The sequence below is a fragment of the Panthera leo genome, chromosome B3, assembly GCF_018350215.1.
Source record: "Panthera leo isolate Ple1 chromosome B3, P.leo_Ple1_pat1.1, whole genome shotgun sequence".
In the NCBI taxonomy this organism is placed as follows: Eukaryota; Metazoa; Chordata; class Mammalia; order Carnivora; family Felidae; genus Panthera; species Panthera leo.
In genome coordinates, this window is record NC_056684.1 from 117,870,351 (window position 1) to 117,897,711 (window position 27,361).

The following is a 27,361-nucleotide window of genomic DNA, read 5'->3' on the forward strand; positions in this document are numbered from 1 at the left end:
ACTCTTCCTCCTTCTCCAGGATCCCAGGCAGGGTGGGAAAGGCTTTGCCTTGGCACAAAGAAGCAGCTGAGCCCATTGTTTGGGGGCGAGGGAGGAGCTGGCACTGTCTGGGGCTGCTGGTCAGCTGCTTCCGGCACGTACATATGTCCAACTTTCGAACGAGGGGATGTGGAAAAGGTACCTAAGCTTGGTGTCAGCAGCCCTGGTGTAGGCTGTGTGGCCTCAGAAGAGTGACTCAGCCTCCCTGAGCCCGGGAACCGGACGTGGGCAGTAGAGTGCTGTCCACCCTCCGTGCCGGCAGGTGCGCCTCCAGCTGTCTGCCCTGGCATGGCTCCTCCGGGCGAGGGCGAGCTCCTGCTGACAGCCTGGTCCTTACAGTGTTCTGTCAGCTGTGGTGCCGGGATCCGGAAGCGGAGTGTCACTTGCCGGGGCGACGAGGGGTCTCTGCTCCAGGCGACAGCGTGCTCCTTGGAGGACCGCCCCCCCGTCTCTGAGTCCTGCGCGCATGAAGACTGTCCCCCCGTCAGCGACCAGGCCTGGCATGTGGGCGCCTGGGGTCTAGTGAGCACTTGCTTCCTTCGCTTCCGTAGCTGCTGCCCAATCCCGGCCCCTTGGGTCTCTGACAGGTGGCCGGACACTTGACCATGCTTGGGTCTGACCTGCATTACCGGGCGTGTTCCCCCTCCCTTCCTTGTGGGGACCCACAGCCTCAGGGTCTCTCTCCTTCTGTTTGCACGCCTACCCCGCGGGCCCCAGTGCTCCAAGAGCTGCAGCTCGGGCACTCGGCATCGCCAGGTCGTCTGTGCCCTCGGGCCGCCCAGCCGCTGTGGGAGCCTGGCGCAGTCCAAGCCTGGGGAGGTGGAGCCCTGTAACACACAGCCCTGCCACCTTCCTCCAGGTGAGGACGGGGTGGGGGTGGAGGGGGTGTGGAGTGTGCCTGGCCTGACCTCTTTCCCCACCACGAACCAGCCAGCGCTTCCTAAGTGCCACCCGGGCACCGGCGGGGCTCCTGCGTCTCTGTCTGCTGAAGGCTTTGCCGCCTGCAGCCTCTAACTCTGTGCAGCCCCGTGATCAGCCTGGTTTCCCCATCTGAGGCCGTGTCCCCATCCCACCCCCCAAAGCCCACGTAACTGCTGTCACTCTTGGGATTATTTCCTTGTGCCGCAGTGATTGCATACGGCTTGTCAGGCCTACTGGCTTCCTTATTCCCGTTTATACCCCTGCCCCCCAGAACTTAGCACAAGGTGGGTACTCGGTAAATGTTTATCATCGAATGACTGCGTGATTGAGTACAGAGGAGGGAGGTGGTCCAGGAGAGCTTGTCCTCACACGCTGCTCCTGCCCTTGTCTTCCCCTTCCCCTCACCCCCATCCTGACTGGGAAAGATGTCCCAGGTACGAGGAGCTGCAGGACAAAGGGCCCAGAGGCCGGCACTTGCTCGGTGTGAGGACGGGATATTGAGGAAGAATGTGGGTTGGGGCTCAGCTGGGAGGAGGGGAGTGTGGGTGGCGGGCCCCTGATACCGTAGGAAGGTGTGTTTGGCCCTGACGTACTAGTGGTGAGGGCCCCGTGAGCCATGATGGTAGACCTCCAAGGGAGGCCCCTGCCACGGTGACTAAGAGCAAGTTGTCTGGAGTTAGCAGCTAACCTGAGTTTAAATCGCTACTCTCTGTTGCTGACCAGCCACGTGGCTCTGGGTGAGTGCCTCTCCTCTCTGATTCTCAATTTGCCCACTTGTACAATGGGGTTAATAAGGGTGCTTTTCTTACGATGGTAACTTGGCACTGTGCCTGAACACACAGAGCTTGATAAGCAAAGGGTCGGAAGCAGTGGTGGTGAGGCCGTGTGGGGGCCCCTGGGCCAAGCTCCTGGGGTGCCTCGGCCTGGCCTGGCCTTTGTGGTGCATGAGCAGGAGGGCCCTCCAACTCCTCTGAGTCCAGCCCCCTGGAACCACTGACACCTTCCTGGAAGAGGTGGCCCTGAGCCTGCCCCAGAGAGGCATTCACATAGGTAGAAAGGAAGGGAACAGAAAGCGTTTCAGGCCAGGCTGAAGTGCAAAAGAAATAACCTTCATTGCTACTTTTATAAAAATAATCTGTGTTCGTTGTAGAAAATTGGAAGATATTAGGAAAGCAGCATATAGACAAGTGGGATTGCCTCGATCCCATGCGTTAGTGGGATGAATCGAGTGTGTTTCCTTGTTTTGTGTGTGGGGTTTTGTGCATGCTTTCCCCCCTCACAGCCATTTGGTGTGTGAACGTTTTCTCATCTCCTGACTTCTCGACGGAGGTCCGTGATGGGCGGGAAGTTAGAACTTAGGTGGCTTCTGGGGTGTAGGTACCGTTACTAACGCTGCGGTGCTAACTGGTGTGCCCAGGGGAGTCCTGCGGAAGCCTCTGCTCCTTCTCTTTCTAGAGCAGCACTTGCTGGCAGAAATAGAGGGCAAGCCACATCTGTTACTTAAAATGTTCTAAGAATCGCATTTAAAAAGTAGAAAGAAGGGGCGCCTGGGTGGCACAGTTGGTTGGGTGTCTGACTGTTGATCTCAGCTCGGGTCATGATATCAGAGTTCATGAGTTCGAGCCCCACATTGCGCTGATGGTGCAGAGCCTGCTTGGGATTCTGTCTCTCTCCCATTCTCTCTCTCTTTGCCCCTCCCCCTCTTGTGCGCCCCTGCTCGCTCGCTTTCTCTCTCTCTCAAAATAAATAAACTTAAGAAAGTAGAAAGAAACAGGTGAATTTGTATTAAATAATGTTTTGTTCAGGGTGCCTGGCTGGCTCTGTCAGTAGAGCATGTGACTCAATCTCAAGGTAGTGGGTTAAGCCCCATGTTGTCAGGTATAAAGATTACTTAAAAATTTCCTTAATTTAAATAGTGTTTGGCGGGGGGCCCCTGGGTGGCTCAGTCGGTTAAGCGTTCGACTTCAGTTCAGGTCATGATCTTGTAGTTCATGGGTTCGAGCCCCGCAACGGGCTCTGTGCTGACAGCTCAGAGCCTGGAGCCTGCTTCGGATTCTGTGTCTCCCTCTCTCTCTCTGCCCCTCCCCTGCTTGTGCTCTGTCGCTCTGTCTCTCCCCCTCAAAAATAAACATTAAAATTTTTTTTTTAAATAATGTTTTATTTAACGCAATTAAATATTTTTAACATGTAAGCAATATAAAAAATGGCAGGATATTTTACATTCTTTTTTTCACAAGTATAAAAAAAAAATAGGGGCGCCTGGGTGGCGCAGTCGGTTAAGCGTCCGACTTCAGCCAGGTCACGATCTCGCGGTCCGTGAGTTCGAGCCCCGCGTCAGGCTCTGGGCTGATGGCTCGGAGCCTGGAGCCTGTTTCCGATTCTGTGTCTCCCTCTCTCTCTGCCCCTCCCCCGTTCATGCTCTGTCTCTCTCTGTCCCAAAAATAAATTAAAAACGTTGAAAAAAAAAAAAATTTAAAAAAAAATAAATCTTCTAAATTCCGTGCATCACTCAGACAGCATATCTTAATTCAGTTGCCAAAATTTCACTGGCGTACTTGATCTATATTTAGATTTCATAAAATGTACAGTTGGAAGAGTAGACTCACATACTGAAGTTGTTCCAAACATAGTGAAGCATTTTCCACTAAGTGAATCGAGCATCGGTTTTTAAGTGTAAAACTAAGTTAATTCTAATTAGAATAAATGTAAAACTCAGTTTCTCCGTCACTCTGGTCACATTCCAAGTGCTCAGTAGCTAGCTCTGCCTGAGGCCAGTAGGGCCCCAGAGCCAGCCCTCAGCCAGGGTGCGGGGGTGGTGGCAGGAGGTCTGTCCGGGGTAGGTGGGGCTCTTAGGGCTGGGGACCTCAGGCCTGGACTGCCGATTAAATTTGTCCGATAGGGGGGCGCCTGGGTGGCTCAGTCGGTTAAGCGTCCGACTTCGGCTCAGGTCACGATCTCACTGTCCGTGAATTTGAGCCCCGCGTCAGGCTCTGTGCTGACTGCTCAGAGCCTAGAGCCTGTTACAGATTCTGTGTCCCCCTCTCTCTCTGACCCTCCCCTGTTCATGCTCTGTCTCTCTCTGTCTCAAAAATAAATAAACGTTAAAAAAAAAAATTAAAAAAAAAAATTTGTCCGATAGGCCCAGGGGAGCCATTGAAAGCTTTGCAGCTTGATAGTGACCCCGTGAAAGCTATTTAAGAGGACAGTCTGAAGTGGAGCCTGTGGGAGCAGGACCCTGGCGGGGAGCAGGCTGCAGAAATGCAAGCGCTCACAGGGCCCCTGAACAGGAAGGGCCAGGCACTTGCCCAGCAGAGCCTGGGGACCACGTGGTGCATGGGAAGGGGCCCCGGACTCCAAGTTAAGCGTGAAAGGTGGAAGAGAAGAGGGGAAGCCGGGGCAGGGTGGGCTGGGCAGAAAGGTGCTTTTCAAGTTGAGCTGACAGAGGGGCCTGCTGGCTGGGGACTGTGAGTGCGGTTCTGGGGGTGCCCGCAGGAGATGACGGAACTGGGGAGAGAGTGTGAGTCTGCCTTCTCCCGGGGTTCGGCCTGGGTGGGAGAGGCCATGAAACGAAAACAGATTTTACTGCGTATCTGCTAGGGTCTTCCGGCCCTAAAGTATTTTTTGAATATTCCCTGGGGGCTGGCAAGAGCTAGTCCTTGTGGAGATGGAATTTTCACTTAGTTTTTGTAACTTTGTTCCATTATGTGGTAATATGCGTATTGTGGAAAATTTGAAACACACAGATAAATAGAAGGAAGTCCCCCACTCCCATCCTGCCACCACACCCCCCCCACCCACACACACCCTCCTCCCCCCACACGAAGTGCTCAGAACCTTTCACCAGGAGCATTTTGGGGTGAGTGCTGTTATGCATCATAAAAAAAAAATTCCTGTTCATACTGACTCAGCCTTTTGTGGTTTTCTCCAGTTTATGACAAAAAATCTTTTTGATGACTCTGAAGTGGTTAAGTATATACCATAAAATTCACCCACGGGAATGGTATAATTCATGATTTTTTGTAAGTTTGTTGCCAAGTTGGACAATTAGATGGTGAAAAAAATCTCTCATGTTTCTGAGCAGACCCTCATCTGCTCAGGAAGACAGGCCTGGTTGTTTGTTTAATTCCAGTATATTTAACATATGGTATTATATTAGTTCGAGGTATACAATGTAGTGATTCAACAATTCTGTACTCAGTGCTCATCGTGGTAAATGTGCTCTTAATCTCCTTAACCTATTTCCCCCACCCCCCACGCGCTGCCCCTCTGGCAGCTATCAGTTCTCCGTGGTTACAAGTCTGTTTCTTTCTCTTTTTTCTTTGTTCATTTGTTTCTTAAATTCCACATGTGAGTGAAATCCTAGAGTATTTGTTTCTTTTATTTTGCTTAGCATTATACTCTCTAGATCCATCTATGCTGTTGCAAATGGCAAGATTTCGTTCTTTTTATGGCTGAGTAATATTCCATTGTGCATATGTACATCTTCGTTATCCATTCATCAGTCGATGGACACTTAGGTTGCTTCCAAATCTTGGCTACTGTAAATAATGCTGCAATAGACATAGAGATACATACATCTTTTTGAATTAGTGTTTTTGTATTCTTTGGGTAAATGGTAGTAGAATTACTGGGGGTCATGTGGTAATTCTACTTTTAATTTCTTAAAAAGCTTTATTTTTGAGAGAGAGAGCACGCAAGCAAAGAAGGGTCAGAGAGAGAGAGAGAGAGAGAGAGAGAGATACAGAATCTGAAGCAGGCTCCAGGCTCTGGGCTGACAGCACAGGACCCGATGTGGGGCTCAAACTCGTGAACTGTGAGATCATGATCTGAGCCGAAGTTGGACGCTTAATGGACTGAGCCACCCAGGGGCTTATTTTTAATTTTTTGAGGAAGGCTGGTGAAGAATTTTAAACATACAGAATAGTTGAAGAACTGTATAGCAAGCAGCCATGTACCCACACTTAAATTCTATAACTGCTATTTTGTTATATGTGCTTTTTCATGATTTACTCCCATCCCTTCATCTGTCAATCAAATTGTGGTTTTTTTTGAAACAAGTGTTTTTAATATAGAATTTTTTTATTGAGGTGAAATTTACATAACATACCGTTAACCGGTTAACCGTTGCAAAGTGTATGCTTTGGTGCTGTGTACTCACAACGTTGTACGATCACCCGCTCTCCTCTAGTTTTAAAATATTTCATCACCCATAAAAGCACCCTGCTGTACCCCTTAAGTAATCACTCCCCGTTAACCCTAACTGCCTTCCCTGGTAAGCTGATCTGCTTTCTGTCTCTATGGATTTGCCTGTTCTGGATGTATTGTATAAAAGGAATAATACACCTTTCGTGCCTACCTTTCACTCAGCAGGATGTTTTTATTTTTCTCAATTTTATAATTTTGAGAGAGAAGAGAGTGTGGTGTGGGGGAAAGGGCACAAAGAGAGGGGGAGAGAGAATCTTAAGCAGGCTCCCCCCCCCCCCCCGACACACACACACGGGGTTCGATCCCGTGACTGTGAGGTCATGAGGACCTGAGCTGAAATCAAGAGTCAGATGCTTAACCGACTGAGCCACCCAGGCAGCAGAATGTTTTTAAGGTTCATCCAGGCTGGAGCACACATCAGCACGACCTCTTTCTTATGGCTGATAACAATTCCATGGATATGCCACAACCTGCTTATTCATTCTTCTATGGATGTATATTTGGGTTGTTTCCATCTTTTGGCCCTAACAGATAAGACTACTATAAATGCTCATGCGTAAGTTTCCGTGTGGACATGTGTTTTCATTTCTCTTGGGTGTATGCCTTAGAAAGTGCTAGGCTCTATGATAATTCTATGTTTAACTTTTGGAGGAATTGCCGAACTGTTTCCATGGTGGCTGCACCAATTTACATTTCCACCCGCGGTGCCTGAGGGTTCCGGTTCACCCACATCCTCACTGACATTTCTTACTTCAGCCTTTTTGATGACCGCCATGCTAGTGGGTGTGAAGGAGTATCTCACTGTGGCTTTGATTTGCATTTCTGTAATGACCGATGATGTTGAACATCTTTTCGTGTGCTTATTGGCCATTTGTAGATTTTCTTTGGAGAAATGTCTGTTCAAGTTCTTTGCCCATTTTTAAAATTATTTTTTTTAAGATTTTCGTTTTTTAAAAGTTCATTTATTTTGAGAGAGAGAGAGAGTGAGCAGGTGCACAAGCGGGGGGCGGGGGGGGGTGGGGGGAAGCAGAGAGGAGGAGAGACAGAATCCCAAGCAGGCTCTGCACCATCAGTGCAAAGCCTGATGTGGGGTTCGAACTCAAAAACTGGGATTGTGACCTGAGCAGAGATCAAGAGTAGGATGCTTAACGGACTGAGCCACCTAGGCACCCCTTTAAGATTTTAAAGTCATCTCCACACCCAGCGCAGGGCTCAAACTCACGACCCTGAGATCAAGAGTTTGCTGCTCTGGGGGCGCCTGGGTGGCGCAGTTGGTTAAGCGTCCGACTTCAGCCAGGTCACGATCTCGCGGTCCGTGAGTTCGAGCCCCGCGTCAGGCTCTGGGCTGATGGCTCGGAGCCTGGAGCCTGTTTCCGATTCTGTGTCTCCCTCTCTCTCTGCCCCTCCCCCGTTCATGCTCTGTCTCTCTCTGTCCCCAAAATAAATAAAAAACATTGAAAAAAAAATTAAAAAAAAAAAAAAAAAGAGTTGGCTGCTCTACCAACTGAGCCAGCCAGGTGCCCTACTTTGCCCATTTTTTAATTGGATTGTTTGTCTTTTCATCAGTTCAATCTAAAAGTATCATTGCTTTGTTTTATGTAGTTGGGATCAAACGCCGATGCTAATTTTATATCTGGCTTTTCTTTTTGCGCAACATGTAACATTAGTGTTTTCTAGGACTAAAGACTCTTGAAACAGGGGAAGGGTGGGGCGCCTGGGTGGCTCAGTCGGTTGAGTGTCCGACTTCAGCTCAGGTCACGATCTCGCGGTCCGTGAGTTCGAGCCCCGCATCAGGCTCTGGGCTGATGGCTCAGAGCCTGGAGCCTGCTTCCGATTCTGTGTCTCCCTCTCTCTTTGCCCCTCCCCCATTCATGCTCTGTCTCTCTCTGTCTCAAAAATAAAAAATGTTAAAATTAAAAAAAAAAAAAAAAGAAACAGGGGAAGGGTGTTTTAGGAAATCACAGGTCTGCTCGTTCTCGCTTCTGCTGTCCTGGGTGCCCCAGGCGCTGCCTGAGTGGTGGGGTGGGACCACGTGGTGGTTAGCATGGCCACGCATGGCCACAGCGTGGGCCTGACCACCCACTCCCTGCAGGTGTCCCCAGCATGCAGGACATGCACAGCAGCCCCGGGGATCCTCGCATATCTCTGGGGCCTCAGGCGGCCCCCACCTCAGGTGAGAAGCTCAGTGGAAGCCCCCAACACAGGGCCCTGGAGATGGAGGTTGGGGGGGGGGGTAGGTGGTTTAGGGGGGCTGGGGAGAGGTAGGTCTGGTGTGGACATGGAGAGGTGTCCAGGCGGACACCTCATGTGTCTTTTGCTTCCTCTTCTTTCTAGATTCCAGAGGCCAGTGGTGGGCCCGTCAAGAGCAACCCTTGGCCCAAGGAAACCCCACAGGAGCCCAGGGCCTCCACCTGCCCGCCCCAGCCCCCTCTTTTCAGCAATCCCCACACAGACAGTCTGGCTTGGCACCCCACGACTGCAGACTCAGCCCCTATGGGTGCTGTCCTGACGGCCACACTGTATCTCTTGGGCCACAGTGGCAGGGCTGTCCTGGGGCCTCATGTCAGCAGAGCAGGTAGGTGCCTCTTCCTCTTCACCAAGTCAAAGAAGGGAGATGGGGCCGGGGGATGGTATCTGATGGGCAGGGCAGCGACTCCGAGCAGAGAGGGGGTGGGGTTTGCAGAGCTCAGGGATGGGACTTCCGAGGTGTTATCTCCCAGCTGCCCTGATTGTGCAGTCCTGGGGACTCTGCTTCCTGTCACTGACCTTCCTAATGTGCAGAGTGGGGGTAAGAATTTCCGCTTTCGCTACCGAAGTCAGCCCGTTGAGGTGTAGCCTGAGGCTCTGGGAAGGCACGTGGGATAGAATTCTAGCTTCCAGATCCAAACCAGGCTACCGGTCTCTCCGGGGCTGGGGCGCTGAGAGCCCAGACTTTGGGGCCAGCAGCCCGGTGGCGATCTATCCGCTGTGTGCTGCGTGATCAGGGCAAGTTATTCCTTTGGTCTTGGCTTCCTCTGTGAGACTGGGAACAATGACAGCTACAGGCCGGGTTGCCGTGAGGATGGAACCGTCCCAGGGTGCCTGGCACACAGAAGGCGCTCTGATGTGTTCCCCTTTCCCCTTCCTTCCCATCTTGTGGTTGACAGAGCTGAAACAGGAGGAGGGCTCTGCTCACCCCTCTTCTGCCCCATCCCCCATCTGCTGCGATTTTGTAAAACCTACCCGGGAAGCCAAGATTTGTGCAGGCTTAGTGAATTTTCTCCTCGGTTAGGGGTTTCCGCCTTGGGTAGGAGGTGAGGAACCGTCAGGTATGAGACACGGCCCTGCTTATCGTGTTACTGCTGTGTCCCTGGCTGCCACTGAGTGGTTGGTGGATGTGGCTTGGCATGCAGAATGGTATGCCCCACGTGGAAGGACGCGGTGTCTCCCGTTCGGATCCTCAACTGCTCAGCTCCCAGCGTAGGGAGCCTCAGAGCCCAGTTTCCAGGATGCTGGAAGCTCGGGGGTCCCGTGAGGGTGGGGATCAGGGGTTGGGTGGTGACGAGACCGCTGTGTGATGCTTGTCTAGGTACGGGTGCTGCCCTGATGGGGTGTCTGTGGCTGAGGGGCCCCATCAAGCTGGCTGTGCAGCATCTTACGGCAGTGATAAGACCGGGAGAAGGCCGGTGTCGAGAGCAGTGGCTTCCACAGTAAGTGTCTGGTTCACATGAGTGGGCAGGAGTCCCGCACCTGCTCAGTGCCACTGTGATCCAGATTCTCTGCACTTGGGCTTCAGATACGGGCCTAGGCTGGAGTGGGGGTGTGTGTGTGCAGGGGGGGTTCATCTGACCTTCCCCTGAGGCTGGGGTACTGCATCATGACCCCTAATTCTGTCCCTCCCTCTTCCTGTCCTCCTTCCCCAGGCATCCTAGAGTCCCCACCAAGAGCCAGACCTATTCCCAACTTTCCCAGTCTGGGTTTCCTCCGCAGGCTCCCAAGGCCCACCAGCCCCAGGATCAGCAGAAGGAGCCCAGTGAGTGCCAGGGCTCCCGGTTTGGCTGTTGCTATGATAATGTGGCCTCTGCTGCTGGTCCTCTTGGGGAAGGCTGTGTGGGCCAGCCCGGCTATGGTGAGTGGATGCCCCTTCATCCTTCCTGGTGAGTAGGCTGTGGTCCCGCTTTGCCCCCCTTAACCACCACAGAGCCCCACCCAGATCTTCCTACCAGCTCAGTTATTCATTCATTTCTTTGACAAATATTTACTGATCACCTGCTAGGTGCCAGGTCAGAGAACAGTGCCATATTGTTCTTGTTTCCAACAGTTTGCATTTGAAACCATCTGACTGCTTGTGGGAGTTGGGGAGAATTGTAGGCAGGGCGCCCACAGACAAGGAAGGCTTGTCCTGCCCCGCCCCCACCATGGGGGCTCAGCCCCTTCCAGAGGCAGAGATAGTATAGGGTGTTCAGAGCCCGGATGGACAGGGATGTCCCCACCCTGCCTGGGATGAGTCCTAGAGGGAGGTCATTGAGACTGGAGCATGGGATATGTGGGTGGCACTGGCAGGGACCCTCATGGGGACCTCAAAAGCCAGATGGGCTGGTGGTCAGAGTCTGCAGGAGGCTGGTCCCTGGATGGGACCCCCGCAGGGGCCAGCCGCAGTCACATCTGTGTCTGTAGAGAGGCAGAGCAGGGCTGTGCTGGGAAGGTAGGCCGTTAGAACAGGCTGGCTGGGGGCTGGAGGCGGGTTCAGAGGCTGGGCCTCTTCACAGATGTCCCTGCGAGCTGAGGGCTGGGTTCTTATCTCGAGCTAAGTACATCAAAGCCAAGCTCAGTGCGTGTGTGTGCTCTAGGGACCTGGGTCAGGCATGGGGAGGGGCTTGAGGGAGCCAGTCCAGGTTGCTCATGGCCCTGACCTTCTGGAGTGCTCTAGTTCTGTGGGTGGAGGTGGACGGGCTGATCCCGGAGGCTGCTGGTGATCCCAGCCCAGGTAGGTCTGGGCAGTGAGCAGACCGTCCCCAGGGCCAGGTCAGGGGCCCAGACAGGGGTGTAGACCTGCTCCGTGAACTTGGGAAGAGCCTGGCTCCCACGTCTGAGGCTGAGGGGGCGATGGGCACTTCTTGGCAGGGCTCTGCTGGGGCAGTATCTGCAGCCTGATGACCTGCCCCCTCCCTGCCCCCTCAGCCTACCCTGTGCGGTGCCTGCTGCCCAGTGCCCATGGCTCCTGCACAGACTGGGCCGCACGCTGGTACTTCGTCCCCTCCGTGGGCCAGTGTAACCGCTTCTGGTATGGCGGGTGCCATGGCAACGGCAATAACTTTGCCTCCGAAGAGGAGTGCGTGAGCAGCTGCCGGGGACGTCAACAGGAGCCCCCCAGACCTGAGCCTGGGGCCTCTGGCCAGAGCACCCATAGAGACGGTGGTGGCAGCGGTCCTGGAGGCCAGCAAGAGGCCGGCGGGCACAGGACGGGGGCCACAGTCCAGACGAGGCCCTTGCCTTCTGGTGGCCTCTGGTGGCGAGACCGAGAGCCTGGGCCTGGAGAGGAGGGCCACGCCCAGGCCTTTGGAGAGAGGCCCCTGGGCCAGGAGCTTGGGCCCAGTGCCCCTGGACTGGGCGGAGATGCCGGGAGGCCAGCGGCGCCCTCCCACAGCTCTTCCTACAGGTGAGGCCTACCTTCCCCAGGCCGGGAGCTGTGCCCATTGGAGCCCAAACCCTGAGGTTCGCAGATCCTCCCGCCCCATCCCTAACCTCAAATCCTCCAATGGTCTTGCCTGGGGGGCCTTTGCCAATAGATGGTGGGTGCCTGGGTCTGATCTTGCCAGGACGCCCCGGGGCCTGTCTAGTTGGAAAAGCTTGCAGGTTTTGTGACCTTTGGCAACTCATCCAACTTCTCCAAGCCTCAGTTTCTTGACCTGCAAAATGGTGATATTCTCTCTTAGATTTAGTATGGGTTCCACAGTCTTGGGACTGTGTCCTATTAATGAGACTTTTGGGGAGAATAGAAACAAATAAGTAAAACCTGAAATTCCAAAGGGATCAAGCAGTGGTTTAGTTCAACACGGGAATCTGGTGTGAGCTCTCTCTCCCGACCTCTCCACGCCCTGGGCTCTGTACCTCCCTTGCTGCTGTTGCAGGACCAGGTTGAGGTAGCTACGTCCAAGGGCATGGTGGGGAGCCGGGGTGGGGGTGGAGTGAATTCCTGAGGCCACGGGCTTCTAGAGCTGGGCCTCCCAGGGGACCCTGTGACCCCAAAGGTGCCTGAGACAGGATGGGCACCGAGCTCTCTGTGGTGGGACACTGATGGAGGGGGAGTCCCTGGCCCTGGCGCTTGTGTTGTTAGTGCAGATTCTCACCCCCACTTCCCAGGATCAGCTTGGCAGGCTCGGAGCCAGCCCTGGTGCAGGCGGCCCTGGGGCACTTAGTGCGCCTCTTCTGTCAAGACAACACCTCCCCGGAGCCTCATGCCAGGTGGCAGAAAGATGGGCGGCCCATCTCCTCTGACAGGTGATCTCCCCTGGGATGGGAGGGTGCAGGCAGGGTTACGGTAGGAGCACTCTGGTAGGAGCACTGGGGCCTGAGGGGGGCCTGGGCTCACTGTCCTCCTCATTCAGGCACAAGCTGCAGCCCGATGGCTCCCTGGTCATCAGTCCCCTGCGGGCAGAGGACACTGGCACCTACAGCTGTGGCAGCAGCAGGCCAGGCCGTGACTCTCAGAAGATCCAGCTTCGTGTCACAGGTCTCTGTCCCCACCCCACGCCCAGCGGAACAGGTCTCCGTCCCCACCCCACACCCAGAGGATTGTCATGGCCCCAGGTGGGAGGTGCTGGCTGGGAGGGCCTGAGCCAGGGTGCTCCCACGCTGGAGGGGCCCCTTCTGCTGGCAGGGACCACGTGCTCCAGTTGGGCTGAGGTGGATGTCTTCCCCCTTGTGACCCTCATTTTTCCACACGTCCCTGGCCAGCCTCGTGGCCCTTCCTTCCTTCCGCTGCATTCCCCCCACAGGTCACCCCTTCTCCTGGCCTCATGACAGGGGGTGACGTGGCCGTGCTGTCTGAGGCTGAGCCAAGGCACTTCCCTCAGACCAGGGACCCAGCCCAGGGCCACAGTCCTCGGGAGTCCAGCCTAGTGGGGAACGCGGGGGGCCTGGGGGCTGTCTCCTCCTTGCAGATTCGGCCCACGACCAGGTAACAGTGCAGCATCGCCATTCTGCTCTCAGCCTACCCCACTGGAGGGCCAGGGCCGATGGGGGTCCCAGTGGTGAAAGGAAGGGAGAGTGGGTGGGGTCACAGGGCTCTGCCGGGTAAGGACTAGGGAGGTGGAAAGGGAGCCCTCTTCCCTTCCCCAAACAGTTGAGACTGGCCCATGGCCCAGGGCACAGGAGCTGAGGGAAGGGAAGCAGAGCAGGAGCTGGAGAGCCTGAGATGGCCTTGATGGGAGTTTGTAGAGGGGTTGCAGAGGGCTGGAGGGGCCCAAGTCAAAGTGCCTTGTGCAGGGCAGATGTGCAGGATCTCAAAGCAGATGTGCAGGGCGGGGAGCAGAGTCGAGATTCTTGGGTGGTGGTTGGGGATGGGGAAAGCGAGAAAGCTGGAGGTGGCTTTTAGACTGCCCCGGGTAGCTATTGGTGATGTCCTGACCAGCACAGAGCAGCTTTCTTAGGAAGCTGAATGTGGCTGGAGAGGGAGAAGGGGGTCAGATGCTTGTGCAGACAGAGTCCCTCTCATGGCTGTGGGGTGCTTGTTCTGCAGGCTGCTTCTGGACAGGAACCAGCCTAGGGTGGTGGACGCCCATCCAGGTCAGCGGATCTGGTTGACCTGTCGTGCTGAGGGCTTCCCACCCCCAGTCATTGAGTGGCAAAGAGATGGGCAGCCCCTCTCCTCCCCCAGGTTTGTTCAGCTCCTCTCTTCCCCTTCCTGTCCCGCCTTTAGCCCCTGACCCTGTGTAGGCCTCAGGGGAGGGAGCTGCCAGGTGCCATCTCTGGTCAGTCCTGAGCAGGACTCCAGGGGCTCTTGAGAGAGGATACCGCTGGGGGTAGGGCTCCTTGGGCAGACCAACATTTGGGTTTCTGGGTCTTTCCACTGTGGTTAGTGGACAGAAGTAACAGGCTAGCTAAGGAGAGGTGATGGCTGAGGGACAAAATGGAGGAATGGAGGCAGACCCATTTCTGGCTGTAACCATAACAGCATGAGCATGTATCGTGCCCATTAGGAGTATGAGGCTTGTTCTCTATCATACAGTCTTCAAGAGAGCCATGTGGAGGTAGGTGCTATTTTATCCCCATTTTACACACAGGAGTTTAACACGCCATACAGCTCCTAAGTGGCAGAACCGAGATTTGAGTCTACAGAATGAGCACAGCAGGAACTAGAAACCCAAACCAGAATTATTTTGTATTTGGAGATTGGAAATGGTTTATTGCCAGGCTTAAAAGTCAGGTACCTTCAGGTAAACGAGAGAGCTCAGCATCTGGAGGACCTCAGGGCCTAAGGTTAGATGGCCCTTTGCTCAGACCCCTCTGAAAGGGCCACTCAGCCTTTTATGGGGAAAGGAAGACCCTGCCCCACCCCCATTTCTTCCAGCCCCTTGGGGGAGGAGCTACCCGACTGTGCTTTGTCTCTAGACACCAGCTGCAGCCCGATGGCTCTCTGGTCATCAGCCACGTGGCTCTGGAAGATGGCGGCTTCTATGCCTGTGTCGCTTTCAACGGGCAGGACCGAGACCAGAGATGGGTCCAGCTCAGAGTTCTGGGTGAGGTGGCAGTCCTGAGGGTCAGGTGGCACAGGTGGGGCAGGACTGGTGTGGTGGCTGACAATGCCTCCTCCTTGCCCTAGGGGAGCTGGCCATCACAGAACTGCCCTCTACTATGCTGGTGCCAGAGGGTGACACGGCCAGGCTGCTATGCGTGGTGACAGGAGAAAGCGTAAACATCAGGTGGTCCAGGTAAGGCTCTATTCCAGGCAGGCCTGGCCCTCAGAGGCTTGTAGTTTGGAGAAGACGCTCACCTTTCTGCAGCGATACTGCTGTTCCCACTGCCCGCGGCCTTCATTCTTCAACTCCTACCTGCAGGCCTGGTGGCAGCACCCCCTTCCCTACACAGCGGGGCCCCACAGGACTGCTCTCTTTCTTTTGGTTGGGCTACACCAGGGTCTCTCAACCTCGGCACTCTTGACATTTCAGACCTGATAACTTTTGGTGGCTGGGGCAGTTCTGTGTATTGTAGGGTGTTCAGCAGCATCCAGGCCACCCACCCACCCACTAGATGCCAGTAGTACTTCCTCTCAAGTCATGACAGTTGACGGTATCCGGAGATGGGGGTAGAGAACCACTGGGTATACTCAGCTGTGGGGACTTCAGTGTCGTTTACACCAGATCAGTTGCTCTTTTATTCGTTCATTCCTTCTTTCAGCAACTTTTTTTTTTTTGGCCCCCTTCCTCCTTGCAGTGTGTCAGCAATAGCCTAGGCTCTGGGGATCTTGGGGGTAATCCGAGCCCCCCAGATACTCCCCAGGCAGGAGATGGCCTTGTGTCCCCTGAGCTCCAGAGGTTTGCCCTCAGTGCTATCTGTGCACAGAGCACTGAGGCTGCCTTCTATCTGGGGGAATCAAGGGGTGGCCACGGCAGGTGACTTTGGCTGAGCCTTAAAGGCTGAGGAGGGGAAGGATGTTCTTGATCAAGCCTCAGAGGTGAGTACTGGAGAGATGATGTCAGGATGGGAAGGGGCCTGCACGCAGGAGGGAGGCAGGGAGCCTCTGTAGGCTTTTCAGCAGTTGTTCTTGATGCAGGCCTGCCTTGATCAGGTCGGGCCTCTGATTATCCTTTCACGCTTCTGTCTTCAATTTTGCTTCTCCTTGATCTTACCAGCAGCAAACATGCTCAGGAGTCCCCGCTTTCAAAGCATAACATAAAAGATACCCTCCTCTGACCCTGTATTTCCCTGCAGACCCTGGCCTCATCTGGAGTCTCCCCCTCACAGTATGGCTGTTCATACTGGGGGTCTCCACCTGTTCACCCCCTACTCACAGTTCAGTCCTTGCACAGGGGCTCACATCCACCCACCACTCCAGGATACTGACCTGTTCCTAAACGTTCTGGATGTTATCTCAGTCCCCACATGACCTGAGAGGTGTTCTTCTGCTGACCATTTGCACCTCCTGACATGCTCCCTCCTCTTGGCTCCAGGAAACTACTGTCTTCTGGTGTTCTTCCTTCTCTGGCTGCTGCTTCTGTTTTCCTGGCTGGTTTACCTTTTCACACCAATGTCTCGGAGGCGGATGCACCTCAGGGTCTGTCCTTGGTCCTTGGCTTGTCTAACTTCACCTTGGGCAACCTTGTTGACACGTGGTTTCCAGGGCCACCCAGTGCTGATAGACTATCTGGGTCCAGACCTCAAATCCAATGCCTCTTTGTATCTCATGGGCACCCAGAATGCCAAATGGTGGAAAAGAACACTCACCGTTGACCCGTCCTCCCCGCCCTGGATCTCCCCATGGTGGAGGGGCACTGCCATTACCCAGCAACCCTGAGTAACCACTGTGGTCCTTCATTTCTCCTCCCTTACCTTGCACATCCTCCCCTTACCCATGTGTGCACTTCTGTAGGAGCCACTTTCCTGCTCTCTGCTTTCAGGCTTGTCCTAGGCCCAGTCATCCAAGGGCAGATACTCTGTCAGTCCTGCTTAGTTCACACTCTTCCATTCCCCCCAGGGTCCAGTCCAAACTCCCATTGAGGCCTTGTCCACTTCTCTCCCTGCTCTGACCATGGCCTCTGCCTTCCAGCTCCGGAGTCCCTTTGCTCTCCTGTTGGCTGGCCAGCTGCTCCTCCTCATTCTCAAGTCGGGTCTCAGCTCTGTCTTCCTCAGGGAGGGTGCCCCTAAACACCTACCCCAGTACCCTCAAGGCAGGGAGCACTTACGTCGCTTGCCCAGCACAGGGCCCGGCACCACACAGCTGCTGGAAAGACTGTTGTTGATAAAAAGTGAGAGTGGGGCTTCCCTTGTGGGTAAGAGGCAAATTCATGGTAACTTAGACCAGTGTGCTCAGTTGGGGTGAGTTCCCTCTACTTTTGAGTCATTTTGCTCCGATAGTGTTCTTTTTGGCACCTGGCCCATCTCTTTCTTGAAGTGAGGGTCCTCTGTCCACAGTGATTACCTCCTCCCTTTGTCTCTGGGCTCTGGGGCGCTGGGAGTGGCAGCATGGCCTCCTAGGGCCTCAAGACCAGAGGCTGTGGACGGTTCTCCCAGTGTCCTGTCCCCTTCAGGAATGGGCTGCCGGTGCGGGCCGACGGGCATCGAGTCTACCAGTCCCCAGATGGCACACTGCTGATCCACAACCTGCAGCCCAGAGACGAGGGCTCCTATACGTGCAGTGCCTACCGTGGAAGCCAGGCAGTCAGCCGAAGCACGGAGGTGAAGGTGGGCCCGCCGGGTAAGAGGCCCACCCCAGGGACTCACTTGTTCCCAAAAGCCGCCTTTGTGCTGCACAGGTCTGAGTGACTCTAGTCTGAGTCCTGGCTCACTCTGCCGGTTCCTGGTAGTGTCACCTGTGGCAAGGGGCTCTCCTGAGCCTCCCTCTTCTCACATATACAGAGGGCTATTCCACCACCTGAGAGGGCTGCGGCGAGGTGAGGGAAATAATGCAGATGATGGGCATCTGGTAATAGCTTAATAGATGACGTTAAATATCGTTTAGACTTACTGATCTTGAGAAGTAGCATATGTAATACTTAAGGCAGACCATTGTCTGTCCATTCTAATTAGGGTGGCAAAAAGTGGTCCTATGATTGAGAAGTGCCTTCATGGCCCTTTGACCATATAACTCAGAAAGGGAAGGGCAAGTATTAGTATCGCCATCTTACAAATGAGACAGATATCCAGAGACCTTACGTGATGTTTCCACAAGTCACACGGCAAATTAGTGGCCAAGTTGGGACTACAACCTAGTCCTCATATTTAATTTTCTTTTCCCTAAAGTATCACACCTGTTACTGGGCAGTTTGATATTTTAGTTTTGTATTCTCTAGCTCTTGCTCTGAGTTAATTTCAATAAACCTAAGCACCATATCGCAAAACAATTAGTTCCATACCACTAAGAAAAACATGCTGTTAAAGACACAGTGCTAAGAGACCATCAATTCAGATGCAGTCTAATTTGAGAGGTGTTAATTTGGAGATGCACTTATTTTCACACTTTGAGAAGATGGATTCATAAGAGCCCTATATTCAAATAAGCCAGAAGAAGGGGGCAGAGGAGGCTCTGCCCTGTGCCCAGCCTGCCCTTCCACGTGTCCTTGGTCTGGGTTCATGGATTGCCTGGACAGCAGGGCAGTGCCCCAGGCCGAGCCACCAGTTCTCAGGAGGCCTCCAGCAGGCTTGGGGGAAAGGTGCCAGGGCCTTTCCTGTCCGCCTGGACGTTCACAGCAATCAGGGCTGCAGCGCTGCACCAAGAGTGTTGTTTTAGCAAGGGCTGTCAGGCCTGGCTGCCTCCTGTCTGCTACGCCGAAGGTGGGAACTGGCCAGTGCTAGAGGATGAAGGTCTGCGGCAGAAATGCTGCTTAGTGGATCAGACTGACATGTAGGCTTCCAGTTTGTGAGCCCCTTAGGACAGCCACTGGGATTCGAGTCCTTAGGCCCCCAGGTCAGTGCCTGGCATCACTAGGTGCTCAGGCTTGGTGACTGAGTGCATGTGTGCATGAAGGCATTACCTTGGCAAAAACACTGTGCTGCAGGGGCCGCTTCTCATCTCTACTGTGCCCAGCATACTGATCTCTTGTCTACATACCAACCAAACTTACAAGACTCAAGATAAACCAGAATGCGGATTTATGTGAGAAAAAGAGCTGTCAGAGGAGCCAGGTGTTCATGTTTGTGATTAATTGTAGCTCTGTCTACAGGAGAAGCCGAATTATAATCAGAACCTTGTTTGAGGGCAAAGTCTGGTGGGGCTCCTGCTGATGTGTGGTTGTAAGCTGAAATGGTCTGGCATGATGGCCCTCCCGGACAGGACAGGAGCCGTCGGAGTCAGGCTCCTGCCCTCTGCTGGAAGAGCGTTGCTAATCTTAGATATTTTGTGGGCACCTTTCATGCTTAGAAGCGGTCTCTCCTTTGTATTCATTCTGATGAGGCTGCAGACTTCTGCTCTCACCTATTTATGCTTTTTTGTAGGGTCTCACTGCTTGAGGCTGCCTCATGCCTCACTCAGCCCTATTCATGGTCTGGTGGCATACTGCAATTAATGTTGGCATCAGAGTAGGGGGTCTTGACCTAGTCTTGCTCTGGTGTAAGGGACATACTTCTTTTGAGGACCTCTCAACCTTCTTGCCTAAAAGACTTGCCTAAAACACTGTAAGGATAGAACATAGGGCATCACTCACTTTTTTGAATGAGAGGGAATGAGGCTATGGAACAAAACACAGGTAAGCACTCAAATTTTAGCCACAGTTACTGTGTGCCCAAGGTGCTATTATCATCTCCATTTCAGATGAGGAAACACAGGCAGAGAGCTTAAGTAACTTGCCCAAAGTCACCCAGCTGGGGAGTAGGAGAGCCAGGATTGTGCTCAGGCCTTCTGGCTCCAGAGCTGGTGTGCTTAACCATCATGTGGGACCCCAAACCTCTGGGCCCTGTGATAGGCCCCCGGGCTGCAACTGCTCAGAGCAAGTTGATGCCAGAGTGACAGATTTCTTAATATACTTAATACTTAAGGCAGACCATTAAGACAGATTTCTTAAGTATTAAGTATATTAAGACAAATGCAAGACAAATGGCTTGCTATTTATGTAAATGTAGGTACAGTTGGATTAGGGGTGCCAATGCTCTGTGCAAAAATCTGGGTATAACTTTGACTCTCCAAAAATTTTACTAATAGCCTGTTGATCAAAGCCTTACTGATAACACATATTGTATATGTATTATATAGTGTATTCTTACAACAAAGAGAAATTGTTGAAAAAATCAAAGGAAATACAGTACTGTATACAGTATTTATTTTAAAAAAATGTGGACCCATGCAGTTCAAACCCAAGTTGTTCAAGGGTCATCTGTAGTTCGTATTCTCATTATACTGATATACCAAAAGTCATTCACTACTCAGATACAGTCTGTTAGTTGTATTTTTGGGAGGAAGCAAGGGGAGAGAGAAAGATTAAGCCTATGAGGTCTGACTTTAGGGAAAGTGTCACTCTGGCTTAAGCCAAAAGCCCCTTCCAGAAGGGAAAGGGAAGTTAACTAGGTAAGGCCACTTCAGTCCTATAAGGAAGAAGCAGAATGAAACACAGGGGTTGTTTTTTCAATAGTCCTGTTTATTTTTAAAGTAGTCTCCATGCCTAACGTGGGGCTGGAATTCATGACCCCAAGATAGGTAGTTGCGTGCTATACCAACTGAGCCAGCCAGGTGCTTTTTTTTTTTTTTTTTCAGATCTCTATGTCCAACGTGGGGCTTGAACTCCTGACCCAGCTATTAAGAGTCACATGCTCCACTGACTGAGCCAGCCAGGTGCCCTTCTCACAAGGATTTTTAAGATACAGAAGCCCCTGGCACATTTGGCGGGGCAGTGGGGGGGGGGGGGCTGGCAACCAGCATTTTTGTGCTCGTGCAGTATTAGAGCCATAGTTCACAAGGCTGTTCTAATCACTTTGCCTAATACTTGCTCTCTCTGGGGAGCGGGGGAGTGTGGGAAAATTGGGAAGATGGGGAATGAAGCGACTGAGACGCACTGGGGCTACTGAAGGCACAACACATTAAATCAGCAATGAGAGGACAGCTCTTGCCAACTCAGAATTTTACTTAGGTTGATCCTACTCCCTTCCCAGTCCAGGGGCTAAGGCAGCTGTCATTCAGCTCTTCAGGTCACAATTGCAAGGGTAGGAGTTAACTTCAGGAGATGTTTAATCATCCGGTCAGTCACTATTTGGGAGTCTGCATTGGGCTGAGGTTGCAGGACAACCAGAGGACCACTGCATGCCTAAATGAGGCCCATGGCGGGGGGTGGGGAGGCATTGTAGACACACGTGTTAAAAGGTTCCAGAATAACTGTACTTTTTGGGAATCTGGCAGATGTAGTGTTGCTTTCCTTTAAGGCAAAGAAAGAATAGGCGGGACTTTTCAGCGTACACAGCTTCCTTAACCACTTTCTCTCCCTTATTTTACAGCACTGGCAGCCCAGCCCAGGGACCTCAGCAGGGAGTGTACGGATCAGCCTGAGCTGGCCAACTGTGATTTGATCCTGCAGGCCCAGCTCTGTGGCAATGAGTATTACTCCAGCTTCTGCTGTGCCAGCTGTTCCCGCTTCCAGCCTCACGTTCGGCCTGTCTGGCAGCAGGGATGAAGGCTAGCTCCAGCCCCAGTCCTGAAGCAAGTCTCGGGCTGCTGTCTCTGGCTGGCAAAGGGAGCGATCTTCTAGAGAATGGGCTCTTTCAGCCCCCGACCCCCCCAGCCCCCCCCACCCCGCAGTGCTGTGCCTCAGCAGCAGATAGCACCTGCCTCGCTTCCGACACTACAGGCAGCGGTCAAGAGGAGTCTGCTTGGATAAGGACACCCTTTACTTTACGGCTTCCGTCTATAATTTCTGTTATACAGGACCAATTCACTGGGTTCTAAAGCAAGCTACCAGGGTTCTCACTTCATTTAAAGCTGGGTGGGGAGGTGTGTAATGGGTTCAAAGTTAACACCTGTCTCACACGGGCACGCTAACTCTTGCTGTGTCAGGCAAGTTTCTTTGCTAGAACTCCATCTCATCTAGTGTCAGACAGTGGTCCATTACTCTAGTCAACCTCCCCCTGCCAGGTAGTGTAGCAACCAGCTTCAACTCGCATCTGTACATACAGTTAATGGCACGTTTGTGAAGCTCTTGCCAAAGTGGAACACGACATGTAAGGCCCAGTACAGGGATGTGGGATGAAGGAGCGGCAGCTGCGTTATTGTGTGAGCATGACAGAATGGGGCCGGGGTGGGGGGGAGCTCCTTACTTTCATCAGAAGCTGGTGCCTGAAGCCCTCCTCCTGAGGCTGACCTGCAGAGCCTGGTGGTGAGGACTGCCTCACACCTGCATCAAGCTGACAGACCTGTTCTGTACAGTGACTAACTGGAGCCTCTCCTCCCCAAGCAGGAATCTGTGAAGCAAAATGTTTGCTTCCAGATACAAATCAGACTATTAAAAACAGGCGGCAGCAGGATAGGGGACCAATGGAGGGGAAGGCAATGTATTAACAATGAAGGGATTTCAGTTGGAAGAAATCCTTCTCCATCCGTCAGAACCTCCGGTTCCTTACTGCTAAACAAGAGGCCTGGATTCAATGAGCTTCCAGGTCCCTTTCCACTTTAACCTTGTACCCATCCTCCAGTAGACTGGCTGGGCTAAGCCAAGGCTAAGCGACAGGTTCTGGGACACAGGAAAAACAGGCATTATAGGGAAAGCTGACTTTTATTACCAACGCACTGGCTGGAAAAGAGACAAACTGCATCATGGGTGAGTGATACTTCTTCGTCTACCTCTCATTCAGCACAGGAAACATGGGTTAGGGGCAGAGGTATTTTTTTCTTTCCATTTAAAAAAAATACAGAGGAGCATCCCCTTTCATTTATCATGGCTGGTTTTGCTATACAAATTGGAAACTAAGGGCTATTTTCCTGGACTCCCCAATTCCTTATTTGCCAATTGGCAACGTAATTTAGAAGGTAAGTCTGAGGTTAGCTAGCTCTTCTTAGAACTAGTCACAGAAGAGCGGGCCAAGGTTAGGGAAACAATAAAACTCAATCTAGACAAGTGGTTCTCAACCCTCTTCCATACTGGAAGCTTTTTCTTTAAAAAACAAAACAAAAAAAACACCCTGAGCGGCACCTGGGTGGCTCAGTCAGGTTAAGTATCTGACTTTGGCTCAGGTCATGATTTCACAGTTTGTGAGTTTGAGCCCTTCATCAGGCTCTGTGCTGACAACTCAGAGCCTGGAGCCTGGTTCAGATTCTGTGTTTCCCTCTCTCTCTCTCTCTCTGCCCCTCGCCCACTTGCACTCTCTCAAAAATAAATATATATATAAAAAATACCTGAATGTGGGTCCCCACCTGCTCCCCGACATAAGAATTTTAAAAGCTTCCCAGGTGGTTCTAATACATATCCAACGCTGAGACTCACTGCTTCAGTCAGGGCCTTCTCAGAATGTGAATCTTGTTCCAATGTAGATTCTGATTACTAGGTCGGGGGGGTCAGGGGTGGGGCTGAGATTCTGTATCTCCACTCCTAGGTGAAGTCCATGCTCTTGTTCCAGACCACACTTTGAGCAGTAAGGATCTGACATCAGAGATATGCTTAGGATCAACCAAAGCCTAAAGTATAAATACAAAAGTGAATTTTAAGAGTAGACTAGTCCTGATGGGCACAATAGATAAAGGGGACTAAGAGGTACAATCTTCCGGTTATAAGTCACAGAGATGAAAGGTATAGCAGAGAGAATGCAGTCAACAATACTGTAATAACATGTGTGGTGACAGATGATGACCACACTTATTGTGAGCACTGTGTAATGTATACAATTATCAGATCAATATGTTGTACACCTGAAGTTAACATTGTATGCAAATTATACTTCAATAAAAAAAAAAGTCCCAATAAAAGATTTTCTAGACATCAAACTGGAGTTTAGCAGAATGGAGCAAGAACAGACCAAAAAGAACTAAAACACATTTACTAATAAAGAAAAGGGGAAAGACCAGCCCTTCAGGGGCAAAAGCTTCTACCACGAACATTTATTTTTGTTAAAGCAGATTATAAATTCTCATCAGTACAAATATATATAACTTACATTTGATTGTAAGGCCAACGTTCAAAAGTAAAAATGAGATGGGATCTCACGTTGTTACCAGAGGTCAAGTGGCTACAACTGGCAACGGGATGCTCTCACCACAAGTGGGGGGACCGGCTCACACACAGCTATTAAACCAGAATCTCCATCCCCACAAAGCTGGTGGGGACAAAATCTAAAGGACAAAACAAAACCCGAGACCCACATGACAAATCAACACAGTAACCTGTGCTCCCGTCCATGGATATGATTAAGTCATTGTCACCTTAGTGTTAAAACAAAAGTAGAGGATTAACATAAGGAAACTGCAGCAGTATATAAAAGAAAATATGTATTCTCTGTAGAATGTATTCAGACTGATTCCATTAAAATTACATTAGGATTTCATCACAGGTTTAAAACCAGGACAATACTGCTCTTTCATTTTCGTTAAAACTACCACCTAGGGACTGTATTGGTCATACGCATGATTGTTGCTGCAAGGTGCTACTTACAACGAATGATACCAAGTAATAGGGATCCCATCTGCAACTCCCAACCTCTCCTCTCTCCACATCAATAGGCATCACTGATAAATCAATCTTATGTACAATTTCTTACAGCTAACCCTTTTACCTTTGGCAAGATTACTTACAACTCATACAACTTTTTAATATTGAGAACTATTTAAAATATTCTAAATGCATAAAAATAAAGATTTTGGCTTTTTTGATATATATTTATAATATTTATTCTTACTCAAAGTGGAAGCTCAACTTTACCCCTAAAATATAGCTCTGTTGGGCAGCTGCTGTGCCCTCCTGGGAATTCTGGCAGCACGGCCTGCCTCTCGTCCCCAGCCCAAGCACAGGCCACCATGTTCTTGATCTCTAAGACAGGCCAGTGAGAGGCGGCAGGTGAATGGCCTGAAAAATGAAGGGTGATTGTTTTGCTTCCCGTTGTGTTTTATATTCCAGTAAATGTGCTTTGAATACAGATTCCTGTTCAGATACCCTGCCTCTCTGCTGCCAGAGATTTTTAAGGGGCTGAGGGAGTAGGAGGGGGACAGAGGGCAACATTTCCTTGACTTCTTTAGCCCAACTGCAAGACAACTCTTCTCTAGGAATGTTTCTTCCATTTTTTTCAAAATCACCTCTCCTAGCACTCTGTGCCTGGACATGCTCCTTAAGACCTTTGGGATTAGTGAAAAGTATACTGACTGGGAACACAAAGTTCCCTTTGCTTCTTTGACCTCTGCCCCTGCCCTTGCCTAAGTATGGGCAAAATACATAAGCCATAGAGACTACTTAAAGTTCAATTTCAAATGTTTTCTGTAAGTCACTGGAGAAAGGGTTGGTGGGAGAGGGGTTAGTACGCTGCTTGGACTTGCTTTCTAATGCAGCCCACTGGGCTTCGAAGGGATCCACCGGGCAGGCCCCTGCAGGAACCTCTGTGTGCTTATCTCCCGAGGCTAACCTGCCATCGTCTACACCATTGAAAGCTGCAGAACCGTTGAGGTGCTGAGCAGGAGGCTTAAAGAAGGGACTGGCAGTAGCACTGCTTGTCTCATACTGAGGGAATGTCTGCTGCTTGACCAGGCTGGGAGACTGATGGGAGTGGGCAGCCTGAGGGTGGCCTGCAGTGCCAAACACGTTGGCTACCATCTGGGAGGGAGTGATGCCCACCACAGGCACATTAGGGGCTGGATAGGGCATCCCATTGGCCACAGGATAGGACTGGGCAGGGACAAAGGCTGGTGGCAGGGGTGGGACCACACCCACTGGTACGGGCTGAGAGGTGAGGAATGCATTCCCTTGGAAAGATGGCGCTGGCTGGGTGATGGCAGTGGGTGGAGGAGGCTGGAGAACTGGCTGCAGAGAGGCAGCTGAGGCCTGGGGCTGCTGCGCCCGGACACTCTTGGACACCTCTTCTAACCAGCGGTCAGCCTCAGAGGGAGTGCGTCTGTGACCAGCCTGGAAGAGACCTGGAGATGCAGCACCAGATGATTGACTCCACTCGGTCCCTGAAACCAATGAGATCAAGAGAGACAAAAGAATCAGAACCGTTAGGGGCTTCTTTCCTTACCTGATAACCTTGGTTACCTGAATGATCCTAACATGTGGAACAAGTGTCCCTAATGGGACACTTTGTAGTTCTAGCAGGTGAGAGAAAAGTCTCTATTACCAGCTGAGGAGGTTTTGTTTTAGGACAAAGGAAACCTGTCAGACCATGCTGCTATCGCAGCCACACTGAGGAGCTGTCTAGATAGGGCTCAGACTCCATGGAACTAAGGCAGCTGGCTGGCATCTGAAACCCCTTCCTATTGCTGTGGCTCCTCCGTGCTACAGAAATTGGCCTGCACATGCTCTAAAGAGCCCAAGGTGATTCACCTTTTGCTCTAACAGAATAAAAAGAAAATGACCAGGGACATGGTGCTGTACTTTGTGGCCCCTGTCTTGCTTCAAGAGACAGGTTATCTTTCAGGTGAACTGCCTTTATTGCTATTAAAATTTGTTTTGATTTTATAGTTAACAAATGTTCATTACAGAAAAACTAGAAAGTAAAGCAAAGCAAAAAACAAAGCTTTTTCTGTAGGCCTGCCATTGTAAGAGGCAAGGTTCCCACCCTTGTTACAGGCATATCCATCATTTATCTCCAAATCCAGTGGTCAGCTCCGGGTTGGGCCCAGGAATCTGTATTTTGTGAAAGTTCTAAGGGGTAGTTGTGTTCTGTAGCCCTAGAAACTATCAGTCTAATCTCTTGAGTTCCTCTCCTTCACCATCCTTTCCTAATAGTTTATTTCCAGGAGGGAACACACTTTTCCTGAAAGGATTCCTCCCCGGTTCCCACTTGGGTAAATGGCTGATTTCTGAATCGGCGTCACTTATCTGATCCCAGAATCCTCACCACCACCCATGGCCACCTTACCCGAACGTGTGGCTGCAATTCCCTTGTTAGCAGCATCAGGGGCATGGGCCCAAGGGTTGGTTTCACGCACAGGCTTTGCTACGGGTGCTAGAGCAGTATGGGCTGGCTTAGCAGCAAGCACATGGAAGGCTGAGTCAGTGCCATTAGCTACAATGGGAGCAGACAACATCGATGGAGTTAATTCATGCAGGGTGAATGGGTGACCCTTTGGAGCTCGGTCAGGCCGATGTGCGATAACGGTGGAACAGATAAGACAGAAAAGTTGGTGTTGGGATGACCATGCCATCTTGCAATGGATACACAAACCTTTGGGCAAAGAGGGAATTAGAGGTAATTAAAATAGCTATACTGATAAAAAGGTCAAATGACTGTTCTAGGAAAATATGTGAACAGGGAGAGAGGGAATGAAGCCTAGAGAAACAATTTCCAATTAAGTTGAACAGAGCTGCTCTGTCTTACAAGCAGCAAAAATCAATTCTAGGTATAGCTTAGCCGTTGGCATAAGATGTAGATAAAGCATTTCCTT

At 51.7% G+C, this 27,361-nt stretch overlaps 2 protein-coding genes across 12 annotated transcripts in view; one reads left to right on the top strand and one right to left on the bottom strand.

Annotated features, from left to right (window-relative positions):
* PAPLN (papilin, proteoglycan like sulfated glycoprotein) overlaps positions 1-21,565 on the top strand; it is a 34,116-nt gene extending 12,551 nt beyond the window's left edge. Inside the window, exons 13-27 of one of the 3 annotated variants that reach the window (XM_042943704.1) lie at positions 379-561; positions 757-898; positions 8,258-8,338; positions 8,500-8,740; positions 9,734-9,854; positions 10,135-10,273; positions 11,326-11,803; positions 12,508-12,645; positions 12,753-12,877; positions 13,102-13,324; positions 13,886-14,023; positions 14,758-14,885; positions 14,969-15,077; positions 17,394-17,560; positions 21,283-21,565. In XM_042943704.1, the coding sequence (XP_042799638.1) occupies positions 379-561; positions 757-898; positions 8,258-8,338; positions 8,500-8,740; positions 9,734-9,854; positions 10,135-10,273; positions 11,326-11,803; positions 12,508-12,645; positions 12,753-12,877; positions 13,102-13,324; positions 13,886-14,023; positions 14,758-14,885; positions 14,969-15,077; positions 17,394-17,560; positions 21,283-21,458 (2,589 nt within the window). In that variant the 3' untranslated portion in view covers positions 21,459-21,565. Of the gene's footprint in view, positions 1-378; positions 562-756; positions 899-8,257; positions 8,339-8,499; positions 8,741-9,733; positions 9,855-10,134; positions 10,274-11,325; positions 11,804-12,507; positions 12,646-12,752; positions 12,878-13,101; positions 13,325-13,885; positions 14,024-14,757; positions 14,886-14,968; positions 15,078-17,393; positions 17,561-20,548; positions 20,588-21,282 lie in introns of those variants that run through there. The other 2 variants (XM_042943705.1, XM_042943706.1) reach the window with 2 other exon arrangements.
* A 2,292-nt stretch (positions 21,566-23,857) lies between these two features.
* Positions 23,858-27,361, bottom strand: part of NUMB (NUMB endocytic adaptor protein) — a 201,087-nt gene continuing 197,583 nt past the window's right edge. For 5 of the 9 annotated variants that reach the window (XM_042943711.1, XM_042943710.1, XM_042943709.1 and 2 more), the window contains 2 exons: positions 26,836-27,141; positions 23,858-25,930 (listed from right to left, as the gene is read on the bottom strand). In XM_042943711.1, the coding sequence (XP_042799645.1) occupies positions 25,215-25,930; positions 26,836-27,141 (1,022 nt within the window). In that variant the 3' untranslated portion in view covers positions 23,858-25,214. The remainder of the gene's footprint in view (positions 25,931-26,835; positions 27,142-27,361) is intronic. The other 4 variants (XM_042943713.1, XM_042943712.1, XM_042943715.1 and 1 more) reach the window with 2 other exon arrangements.